This window comes from Watersipora subatra, chromosome 3 (assembly GCF_963576615.1).
Source record: "Watersipora subatra chromosome 3, tzWatSuba1.1, whole genome shotgun sequence".
NCBI lineage: Eukaryota > Metazoa > Bryozoa > Gymnolaemata > Cheilostomatida > Watersiporidae > Watersipora > Watersipora subatra.
The window spans coordinates 48881144-48894122 of NC_088710.1; the positions used below are offsets into that span (position 1 = coordinate 48881144).

Below are 12979 nucleotides of genomic sequence, written 5' to 3' on the forward strand. Positions count from 1 at the left end.
AAACCACATGGAAACGCTAAGTTTCCTTAAAATATCTTTTATAGTGTTATAAGATATTATGTTATTTATGAATTATATATATTATGTGATAAATATATATAAATTATTATACATAAATATTGTATATATTGTAAAACCTTTAATTGAATGCCACCTCTATTTAAACGCCACCTCCAATTGACCGCCACCCTGAGAGAAGGGTTGAGAAATAGACCGCCACTCTCCAATTGAGCACCAACTCCATTTGACCACCACCTTGACATTGTTTTATCTTTACGAGTCCATAATATTAACTGATCAGTAGAAAGTTGTCCACAAAATCGTATTAATAATTAATAATTTATATCAATAACAATTAATTCTGTCGTTGTTCAATCCCAAAGCTATTTGTTTTTTTTGTTAAAACTTTGAAAGCCACACCATAGAAATAATCAATAACGGTCTCAGGCTAGTAGTAGTAGTTCTCTGTTCTACGCGGTCTTTTTACTTCGGAGTAGCCTACATATATGTAAAAAAACGGCCTAAATTTATGATGGTAAATAAACTTTCAAAGCGTTGATATAGAAATAATTACTGTCTCAGGCTAATAGTAGTTCCTCGTTTAACATGGCCTTGATACTTCGAAGTACGTGTACATATATAAAAACAGTTTAAATTTATGATGGTAGATGGAACTTTCAAAGCAACGCCATAGAAATAATTACTAACTGTCTGAAGCTAGTGGTAGCTCCTTGTTTAACGTGGTTTTAATATTTTAAAAGTCACTCATACATATAAAAAACGGTTTGCAAGTTTTAGACCATAGGTTACAGTATAGCGAGCAAACATTTACGCGCTGCATTAGTGCTAAATGCAACCCGTGAAAGTTTTGCTCTGCTGAAAAATTGTTTAGATACTAATATCGACTAGCTCAACAGTACAGAAGAAGAGTTGAGGTCAGAAAATATTGTGGAAGGTATTGAACAACTAGAAGATGTTCGTTCCATCGAAACCAACAATCATAACGCAGCTATCCGAGAAAACGATGGAAATATTCTTGTTTTAAAAACGTTAATCTTTGTTTCTGCTCAGCATGTATTATAAGTGTGGTTCGTTTATGTCACTTGTTCATGAATATATATTTTTTGATGCTGTATCATTTGATAAATTTTTATTGTATAACTTGTTAATATGCAGATTGATAGCATGTTATTTAATAACATCTTTGCGGCTGTCTTAACACGGCTTACAATGGATCGATGCTCATAACTCCATTTTTGCACGTAAAATGCTAGTTTTGGCTGCAAACTGTAGCAAACATATCAGTGAGTGCAATGAGCTTTTATTTAACAATGTTAAATATAAATATAAAATGAAAATGTCTTCAAATTTAGAATGAAATGAATATTGAAAATTCCAACAATTTGCAAAGAAGGACACAAGCTATAGTATCATCGCAGGTCAATTGCAAGCTATAGATATCAACTGGTAGATAGATTTCTCGGTTTTTCGATGTACAATTATTAAGAGATCTTTGACAAGTTAGAGGTAAGTTAGCAGATTTATTGCATCCAAAAGATTTAATATCGCTCAACCGAAAAAAGAGAGCAAAATATAGGCGACATTCGCTTCGCCTGTAAAAGGGCTAAATTTATTTTCCGAAATTTCTAACGAGCCATTTGAAAATTACACCGCCCGCCTCTATTTGAAAGTTGCCTCCAATTGACCGCCACTATAGAGGAAGGGTTGAAAAATAGAGCGCCATGGTGTTTGATTAGAGGTCTTACGGTATCGGTATATCTTATTTTGGACTGTTTACATCCAAATAATACTTGATTTGGGTTTCATATAGAAATGCTATCGTGTAGATGAAATGTGACACAGTCTAAGCATTTTAAATAAACAGTTACAGTATGAAGCAGACAATTTACTTTTAATGCTGAGTTATTCTCTCTTGGTCAGTAGCGCAGGTCAAGGACAAGCGCATATTGTGGTTGACGACCAACCCTTCTAATCTGAAGGACTTTCTGCTATATGAGATAGATTATGATCACCTTGTGTTTATCTATTAGAATCTGATGTAAGAGTTAGTATAAGATATCACCATACTCATCACGGAAGCAAATCTCGCTGTCAATGTTATGAAGTGTGTTGCTATCTAACTTAATTTCTCATGTATGCATAGCTATGGAATTTAAGATTGTTATATTCTGCTGCATATTATATCGATATGACGCTATGAGATATTTAGTTTGAGGAATTTTAAAATTTAAATATTTTACAATACGCGAAGTTTATAATAGTTTGATTTTTTATTTGCTTTGTCGAACTTGTTTAAATATGGTACAAACAACATCTGTAATCTGAAAAAGCTCATTTTAACCTTATCAAAAAAGTATAAAAACAGTTCGTCTTTTTACTTCTCACTCTACCTGAAGTATCGCTTTGTCAGCAGTAAAATGTGTACTTGGCAGCATTGTACTATCCTCACGTATAGGAGCAGACTAAATGAAGCAAATTTCATTTTGAGATAGAATCAAAATATGAAGAATTTATAGTTAGATCAAGTTTGTGAAGTATTCAGGTCAGGCTTCTTCAAAGAATCCTGTTGTGATGAAAGGTTCCTGTTGTGGTGAAAGGTTCTTGTTGTAGTGAAAGGTTATTGTAATGTATGATTCTTGTTGTATAAAAAGTTTCATACTAAAGAACTTAGCTGCATATTTATAAGTTGTTGATTTTCGCTAACATTTATGAATACAGTACACTCCGGGTCACGATGTCCCTGTTGTATGTTTGTTTTTGCCTCACGATGTGAAACGCGATGGTTTCTCGTCGCCACCATATGACATTTTTCTCGCCATACGACATCAACACAAATTTCTTTTGAAATCAAAATTTGGCAGTCGGTATGCTAAATACGTCGGAATAACAAAGATGCCGAATGCTATTGGCCGAAATCCCTCCTACAACGCTTGAAAGAGATACGCTGCTCGTGTTCTCATTTCAGCTTTATTCGTTATAAGTTATAGTGAAAATGAAACCGGAAACAGATAGGTGATAACATTTTATACAATGACAAAATTAAAGTTTAGTTTATTAAAATACATATTAAAACTTAGCTTTAAGTGTGTGTTTAGTAAGCTGCATCCCTTTAAGTTAAATTCAAGAGTTTATGTTATACGTCTGTCTCAAAGGTAAGAAATCCCTTTAGTAAGTACTGCACATAGTACATAGTAATCTTGCATTTTATTGCAGATCATAACCACTAAATACACTGAATACACTAAATATGTACACTAAAGTTACTGTAGGTAACTATAATAGTTACTAAGGTTAATATACCATTTTGTTACTAATCTTTAATATATACACTACGCATATAAAATTTTGATGTTTTTCACCACAGGGTGTTGGCATTAGATAATTACTATGGGTTTCTATACCCCTCTAATCGACATTTTCGCCCTATGATGCCAACAACGGAACAAATTAATGTCGTATGGCGGGGTCCACTGTACTGCAGTGAGAAGGGGCGCAACTCTCATTTCGCATTTAGATTTCACTTCAGATATCAGCAGACGGCTTCTTGTTCAAAAGTTTTTTACTGACATAATCATTCTGATGAAAACACAAAAGGGAATTTGATCTGAACTGGGAGAGCAATCTCACGCGTTTCATACATAAGTGTAGCGGTCTTGTGTTCGCCTATCTCTAGCGCAGTATACCAAACACAGTCAGGGTAATGAGATTGGCATGAACATTAGAATGCCAGAAAGTAGCTTATGATTGAATTCAATATCAGTTTACATGAAGCTATCGCTCAGTCTATTGGCAACTCATATGATATTGTATTACTTGCAAGCTCGCTGTAGACTAGCTATTCATCTGATTGCATTATACGATGGCTAAGTGCACAAGCACTTGTTTTAGTTATTGCTGAAGGTCACGTTTGCCTCTTCAGCTAGGTCAGCTACTAACGCATGATAGTTCAATATCAGTGTGCTGCCATCGGCTGGAGTTTACTGCATATTAGGGGGTTCTTGAAGCAACTCTGCGTTTACTCAAATTTTACATCTTTTGAATGGAGGTTTGCTCTGTTTATCAGCCCAAAGAAATATATTGTTTGAAAATCATTTTGTATGAACGCAACGCTATTCAAAGGCATTATTTGTTGCTAATAAGAAGTCTAGCATAAAAAGGGGGCTATATTGATAGCGGATTTAGTCAGTAGTCGATGTGTCGTTTGGTGAAATTATTCTCTGACACTTTTGCAACCTCTAGAGATGAGCACCAACATAAAGAATATCTATTATTTACTTGTGTCGACAACTCTGGATGTTGAAAATTTGCACAAAATTTTTCATACATTTTATCAGAAAGTATCAGTATTTTCTATCATTTGCGATTGTTTTTAATGTTTATATGTGATCTGATTGACAGGATATTTCAAGATTAAAATCTATAAAACTTGATTGCAATTAAAATGCTCAGATCAAGTAAAAGTGCGATTATGATGTCTATAATTGCCAAGAAACAGACAGAATGGAGACATGTAATGCTTCAACTTGAACGCAGTAGCTGATATTAACTATAGCAACGATAGCAACTAGTGACATCACTTCACGCATATTTTTCTTCTGAGAGTTTCAACCGTGATCAAGTTTTGTCGATTTCAATCTTAAAATATCTGGCAGTCAGACCACCTCAAACAGTATCAAATGATAGAAAAATACTGATACTCTCTGATAAAATCCACTAAAATTTTGTGCGAGTTGATCTTTAAAGGTGCTTCCCGATTCCCTACATAACCCTCTGGAATACGCATGTACAATACCTATCATTGAATGGCAGTACATAATATAAGCTATCATTTAGGTTTAGACTTTGTGAATCTAATTGAGCAAGTTGTGATCTTTTAAAAGGTAACTTTTTTCAAATTTTGAAAGATTTTATCAGAAAGTATAAATACTTTTCTATCATTTGAGATCTTGTTTGTTATTTCAGCTGATCTGGTTGCAAGATTAAAATCAGCAAAACTTGATCGTGGTTGAAGCGCTCAGAAAAAAAAGACCTCTAAAAATGATGTCAGTTTTCCTGATTTTAATCTTGCAACCAGATCACCTGAAATAACAAACTAACTCTCCAATGATAGAACGACATATATACATTTTGATAAAATCTTTTTAAAAATAAAATCTGTGCTCATTCTTAAATCTGTAGTTATTTCCCACACGTTACTTGCACAGATAAGCAATTGACACGGATAATTGCTTTATTGCTGAGAGGATGAAAAGAAGGATAAATCAACCAGCTTTAGTGTTCACCAAACATGCCTGTTATATGGCAAGGGATGGTTGCTGTAGCCTACAAACATTAAATTTTGATAGAGATATCAGACTTCAAACACCGTATGTTTACTCTATGTTTACTACCTACGCATACTCTAAATCAGAAAGCACTCTAAAGGCAACAATATTTAACAAAACCCAGTTAATGGACACTGTAAGTCTCATGATTGTAAAAGCCATGCTTTAATGAATGCACAGTCTGAGCCAGGATTTCATTGTCACCCTTTGTACCAACTGACTATTGTTTGAACGCATGTACCTGTACAGGCTGTATATTTATATGATGATCGACTTATGTATTGAAGGCTGCTGTTGTATTGGACAGCTTGTCAAATTTTTATTTGTATATTTACTTGAATGACAAAATTGTATTTCGCCAAAAACGTAAATGCGCTGCATCGTGCACTCGTACGATTAACCGATGAAACACGAGTAAAGAGAAAGCTTTCTGGCTGAATATCGCAAGCATGTACTGAACATATCGCTACCGATATTAACCTACACTGCCACTTCTTTTCATAAACTTAAGATAGAAAACGGTCTGACGCAAGCTAGCAGGCAGCGATGTTTTTGGAAGTCATCCAAATTTTAAATTCTAGCCTCTAATGATTTTCTTTTTATCAAGGGTAGAATAATTTCTTCAAGCTCTCACATTGATGACCTTTCTTGCAGAGTTGCCTAAGACCGAGCTGGAAGCGATTATAGAAAAGCTTGAGTTGAAGGTGAACATATTGTATGTGGAAGGTAACCTGGCCTCACTGGTGAAAAGTCTGTCTTCTTCGGTGCACCTTCTCTTCTTCACTATTCACCCTGACCTCCTCACCCTCGATCTCAACTTTACTCGAATTAGGTATGGTTTTACATGACCACATTTGCATTGGTTTATACTCACTAACTCGTAGAAACCAACAGTGTTTTTTTTAATTAGTTTTAGTTTCAAAATTGTAATCAGGTGCAACACTTAACAAATACAGTCTTCAACAATTTGTAAAACCTGCATTATCTGTGAGTATTATCTATGAGTATTATATTTTATATTATTGTTAGCTTCTGATATTAGTTGGTCTAGCAACAAAGATTCAATTGTTGATAATATTAATAATATTAATAATATAATAATTAATCATTATATTAAGGATAATTAATATTTTAACAGTCCTATTGTCATATTGCTTGTGCTAATTTGTCTTGCAATTTGTTTGGTAAATTACACTTTCGGGAGGCTATCTGTATCAGAAATTGCATTTTACAATCAAAACTTGATTTTGCTTTGAAATGTGTTTTCTAATGTGAATTTAGCTATTGTTTTTGAATGTTTTAGCTTTAGCTCCTAAACCATTGTTTTTGCTAATGAGTTTAACACAAAGAAAGCCTTAACCGTCTGCCACAACTTTCACCATTTTTTATGGCTCTAGGTTTTTTGCGTAAGAGATGACAAAAACAGACACTCCAATAGCTCCATTGTCCTTTCTATAATATAACCTAGTTGAAAATATTATAGTATCTCCTAATTTTTTTAGGTCTTGGCTCGTGTCCTTGTTTAACCTTATAATTTGTAAATCAATTGAAAATCTGCATCATCTGAGCAATAAAAACATGGTGCAAAAGTAGTAGGAGGCTACTGGATGTTTCATAATAAGTTATACAGATGTCTTGCTTATGAGAAAAACTGATGTAGTCTATTTTGGCACTCTTGTCTGTCTGATATTGTCTAAAATTGTAATCATAATGACTTCAATGTTGGTTTAGACTTTGTGAATCTAATTGCGCAAGTTGTGATCTTTTAAAAGGTAACTTTTGTTAAATTTTGAAAGATTTTATCAGAAAGTAAAATTACTTTTCTATCATTTGAGATCTTGTTTGTTATTTCAGGTGATCTGGTTACAAGATTAAAATCAGCAAAACTTGATCGTGGTTAAAGTGCTCAGAAAAAAGACCTCTAAAAATGAAGTCAGTTTTCCTGATTTTAATCTTGCAACCAGATCACCTGAAATAACAAACAAACTCTCCAATGATAGAACGACATATATACATTTTGATAAAATATTTTTAAAGTTTGACTTGATTGACCCTTCAAATGTGTGAAACATTTATGTTTGTTCTATTATCTGTGTACTTTCCTACATTTTTGAGCTATATGGATGACCTGATGAGAATTTGAGGGCTTGTTTTGTTTGTTAGGTTTATTTCATGAGGACAAACAAAAGGGCAAGTGTTTTCTACAACAATACTTCATTTACTGGCCACAATCTTGACATGTATTAGTCATAACACTGCAACACATATTGTTGGCTCTCTCGCGAGACAAGTTCTGTGAAAAGTGTACATTAGCATTTGTTGAAGGAAGTGTTTACTGCTCTAGTGGGATGGCCTACATATTTAGCTGATCACGGTATCTGATTACAAGCTCTGAAATTGTGAAATTGTTTCCAGATGCATTTTATTTGCCTCCAATTTGTTCATTCACCTACATATAGTGATTTCAGTGCTTACACAGCAGTTTTGAAATTACGGTATCAGTAATTGGTGCCAATCGGCAAGAAAAAACTGCTTAAGGAAGACGATTAGGCTCTAGGTCAATATTAGTTTGTTGACCTATTCATCCGTGAAGGATGGTCATGATTGCTTATCAAAAGACTCCCATCACCGCGCAGTGTCGTCTGCCCTTCCCTATAGAGTTAACATCAAATAGACTATCTCTTTGTTGTCAGTAGGAGTACCTTTGTCGTTTAGATATTTTCAGGCTATTTTTTTCAATGATTGGCTTTGTTTGACTCTTAGCCTCACGCAGCATTTTGAACCAATGACTTCTTTCATAAATTTGTATGTGAATATCTATATTGGTAATCTAGTTATGTAGGTATAACTTTGTATCGGCATTCGTAATCGTCAACAAATGGTGTTTTTTAAAAGAAAAAATAAAAGCATGCACAGACAAAAATAAAAAATATTAACCCTTTGCACCCTGGCCGTTCTTGTCAATGCGTGTCAGTAACCCCGGGCAAATTGTCCAATGATCCGAAGTTTTGAAACTTTTATTAAATATATCTAAACGTGTTCATAATTCAATGATATTTGGTAAAACACTAGTAAAATAGTCTGGCAACTCACAGCAAATCTCATCAAACAGAAAAAAAGTATTTCATCATTATTTGGGCTGAAACTATAAAGGTTCATACGATTTTAAAAACTTGCAAAAACATTTACAGTAGTATCATATCCATCGAGCACTGTTCATTATCATTTCATGGCTCAAAATATACTGGAAAATTATGATTGGTATCATAAAACTCTTCATTTGCATCACAATCATTTATGACCTACCAACGAACGAGTCGTATCAATTTTTTGCGCTATATCGTTCTAATAAAATTTGTTATTTTAACGAAGGAAGTAAATCAAAATATTTGAAAACTGTTACAAATGGAAGTAAAATTTCCGGTCTAACTTCTTGTGCAAGAATTAATTTAATTGGTTTACGCTGTTACTTAGAAACAGCTTTTGTAAACAGAGCTATGTGAATGCCAGTATTCCGGCCGTTAGGGTTCGAAGGGTTAAATGAGTTGAACAAATGTCTTTGAAAGTTAATAATCTAATAGTATTGTAATTTTATTGCTAATCAAATAGTAGGTATTCGATCAATTTGAAAATAGGTGCAGTTACTACCAGCCATTTGATATCTTGTTACTGTTTGTTAAGTTCATGTGACTATTCGTTTATTAAATGCTGGTTACATAGACCACTGTTTTAAGGTACTCATGTTCTGCAAAGGACATTGTGGTTATTTCTGATTGACCGCATGCCTGATCATGCATGATGATGTTTTTCATAAAGCTGTGCACAAGATTACAGTCATTAAATAATACCCGCAACGGCTGCATATTGTACATGTTAATGCTTACTTTGAATAATCCTTGGAAGACATGATAGCAATGATGACAATAACAAGCGTTGATTGACTTTTTAACATGAAAAGTATGCTCATTGATGACATAATTAGGTGCCAAGGAACAAGTGATATGCAGTCATAATGCTGAACATATTGGTCTCTGTGTAGCCATTCTCTCAGATAGTCTAAAATTGACAGTACAGTACATTTAATGTACTTTCACATACTTTCACAATCTTCCTATAGATCATATGATGGCGAGTGTAAGCTCTCGGACTACGACTGCCACTTTCCAGTGATTGAGGTGCGGAAAACTCTTTGGACAAAATTGATTAAAACTGAACCATTTATCTACAAGCTCCTCAAGGTAGGTGCATTCTTCTATAAAGGTTTAGTGAGACTGCGAGGCAGGGAGAAGGAATGTTAAACTAAAGTGAGAAAGGGGAGAGAATATAAAAATAAAAATAAAATTTGTCATGATTTTATGTTTCGTCTGCATCGCGTACGCAAATTACTCTGTAGTGGCCATTTTTCATTGCTATACACGGAGAATCGTACTGTAGACACACGTGAAACTTTGATTTCCTCATGTACCTCGGTTATAGGATTGATAACTATGTTTACGCGTAATTTCATTCCTACCTTGTATAGTATAGGCTTGAATAGTATTGCTATACAAAAATATGCAGATGCATCTCAAGGACATATTTATGCCTGAATCAGACTAGTGTCGTAGGATAAATCACTCCGTTATAGCAGAACCGCGTAGGACAATGCTCGTGTAGCATGTACGCAGGATCTAGTCATGTCATCCTGCGATTTCATAGCTATTTGGTTCACATTAATCGCATGCCTGCACGAGTTTGCACATCGGGGCACAGCACCTCGTACGACATGCACACTACATTGGTCTAAAACAGGTATTACCTCAGTTGCTTTATTCTTACAATAAAAAGTGGCTGTTTTTGTAATATAGTAATTTTGTTACAAAAAGTTACTTTTGTATAATCTTCCAAGTCGTGTTAAACAAGCAAGAGTAGATAGTACATGTTCATGTGAAGGATTTAGATTTGGCATTGTTGTGGCCTTTATTCTGGAACCATTAACATTCAAAGGCCATAAAAAATCACTCACTTCTTTGTATTATATTGACAGTGATGACTATATTTATGACATGAGAGAGTTTGCTGATGGCAGCACCTCAGTACAGCCATCAGCAGCAATCGTTGGACAGCATATTAAAATTGTGGTTACTAAAAGCTGGTTCTGGTTATACCACTACAGGAATCTCCGGAAATTTTTTTGTCTAGTTTTTTCAAATGTCCTATTATATCTGTTGGGATTGATAAAAAGGGATCAGATGTTGTTGTTGAATAGTTCACAGATTGATCTTAGCTTCCAAAATATATCATATCATTTGCACAAGAATTTTTACACGTTTAAATTTATTAGCTAGTAGTTGCTCATGTCATTGTTTGTCATTTCAGAATGTTCACTTGACTGATAGTGAGATTTCGGAGATGCTCATGAGCTGGTCAGCTCGGGCTTTTCCAATCACTCCTTTCAACATACAGAGGTTTGTTCAGATATGGCTGCAGCAACACCCGGACAAGGTGGCTGAGTGGATACCATCGGATGCTGGTGAAAAGCCCGAGCTATATATTGGTGGATTTTTTCCCATTTGGGAGTACTCTGGCTGGCGAGACGTGACAGTATCGATAGGTTGGTGTTACCTCAACACGTGTTATTGCTTGGAGTTGTTTCATCGTGTCTTGTCATTTGGTTTTGCCTTTTCATAATAATATCACTTGATGTTGTCTTGCCATTTTTGTCACTCAATCGTTGTCTGGCCATGAAATACCTAGTCTTGCAACCTCATTCAGCCGAAATCATGGAAAGCACGAGAATATTCGTCCGAAACTCACAGAATTGTCAAAGTTGTGCATGCCCATGGAAATCATCAACAAAACGCTTTCAATTGGCTGAACAAATTATTTGCAAGCGCTATTTTAGCAGATTTCATGATTTGTTTAGTCCAAGACACATATAGCAAATAACATGAAAAATACCAATGTAATTCATCATAGTAAATATGATGCAACAGATTGAAAAGATAGCGCAATTAATTGCATTGTATTTACTACGTTCAATTACATTGGTATCTTTCTTGCGTGTCACTACATGTGTCTCAGACAAAACAAATTGCGAAAGCTGCTAAAGTAGCGATCGCTAATAATTTTTTCTGCCGATTAGAAGTATGCCGCTGACAAGTTCGGTGTGCATGCACAGCTTTGACAATTTTGTCAGTTTTAGACAAATATTTTCGATATGTTTCATAAATTTTGTGATTTTAGCCGAAACTTTCGAATTCCGAACTTGTCGGCATATGTGCAAATAATGTATACGCTGTATATATATATATATATATATCGAGTTTTTATTGTATATATATACATGTATATATATACATGTATATATGAACGCATAGGCAGCTGCTTCGCCAAAAAAATCTGGCAAACCACCGAGGAGCAAGGCCAAAGCGAAATCCTGTGCATGTGTTTGTTCATGCGCGTATTTGTTTGTTCACCCGTGTGCATGTATGTGTTTCTAACTGATCCCAACTTCCTGATAAGAGAATGGTCTGAATTTTTTGTGTGTGGCTTTGTTTATACTTTTTCAGGCTTTAGACCCAAAAACTTTTGAGGCCACTACCCACAATTGGCAGTTAAGCTCAAAAAAATGTTTTCGTTAAATACAATTTCGTAATAGTTTGGGCTGCTAAGAATGGATGGAAGATATAATTATACAAGGAAGTATTATTCTGAACATTTGATGCATCGATAATAATGCACTTATAATTCTTAGTTTTGTTTAATTCTATTCAAAAACGTTGGTAGATGACAAAATTTGGTTTGATTTGATTTTATATTTTTATTCCGAATAAGTGAATTACATACTAACCTGAATTGAAATTTTGTCAGGAGATTTGGCCACAAAAGTTACGTGTCACTATAGCTAGCGTAAAACATCGATTAGGCATCCTAGCTGTAATTAGTCTTATACCAAATCTAATCTTGCATCCACTTGTGACAATGCCACGATTGTTGGAATTTTATGGAAGATATTGGTGATATTGGACTGGCAGTGAGTGTTTTTATGTGAATTTTTTCTCAAAACAATTGCTAGCGAAAAATGCTAGTCATTGCCGTTACTAGGACACAAATTAAAAACTATCCGGATCCTGCATTCTAAATGTTGTGATACTTGATGTACTCATCAACAGAAATGTTTGACTTTGACCTGTTTTGCTTTGTTGAGTTCAAGCAGACAAACAAGCATTGCTAGGGTGGCACTGAATTTTGTTGACATATCTTGCATTATTTTCTGGCAGCTACCCATCTGTACCGAAGAGGTCAGAATTTTAATATCAGTGTTTGTTATAGCCGCTGAAATGGCAGTAGACCTAGTGAACAAGGACTCTAAAGTTCTCGCTGACCACACCCTCAGAATACTCGTCAATGACTCGCGCTGCGACTCATCTTATGTACTAAAGACCTTCATGCAGTATGTAACAGATGAAAATGTCTGGCCGAAGATGGTGGGCGGACTCGGTAAGATAGTATTAACAGAAATTGACATTATTGTTAAGACATGAGTTGTTTGTAAAAATGTATCTCAAAAATGCATGTTTTTTAAAAGCACCTTATAGAACAAGTAGAGCAATTAAACTATTAAACAATATAGAACAGCTCTACCGTATGCG

General features: G+C 34.7%; 1 protein-coding gene across 1 annotated transcript in view; it reads left to right on the forward strand.

Moving 5' to 3' along the window:
- Positions 1-12979, forward strand: part of LOC137391695 (uncharacterized) — a 57562-nt gene that overhangs the window by 15379 nt on the left and 29204 nt on the right. Inside the window, exons 8-11 of the mRNA XM_068078222.1 lie at positions 6000-6177; positions 9463-9583; positions 10704-10938; positions 12660-12827. Coding sequence (XP_067934323.1) covers positions 6000-6177; positions 9463-9583; positions 10704-10938; positions 12660-12827 — 702 coding nt within the window. The remainder of the gene's footprint in view (positions 1-5999; positions 6178-9462; positions 9584-10703; positions 10939-12659; positions 12828-12979) is intronic.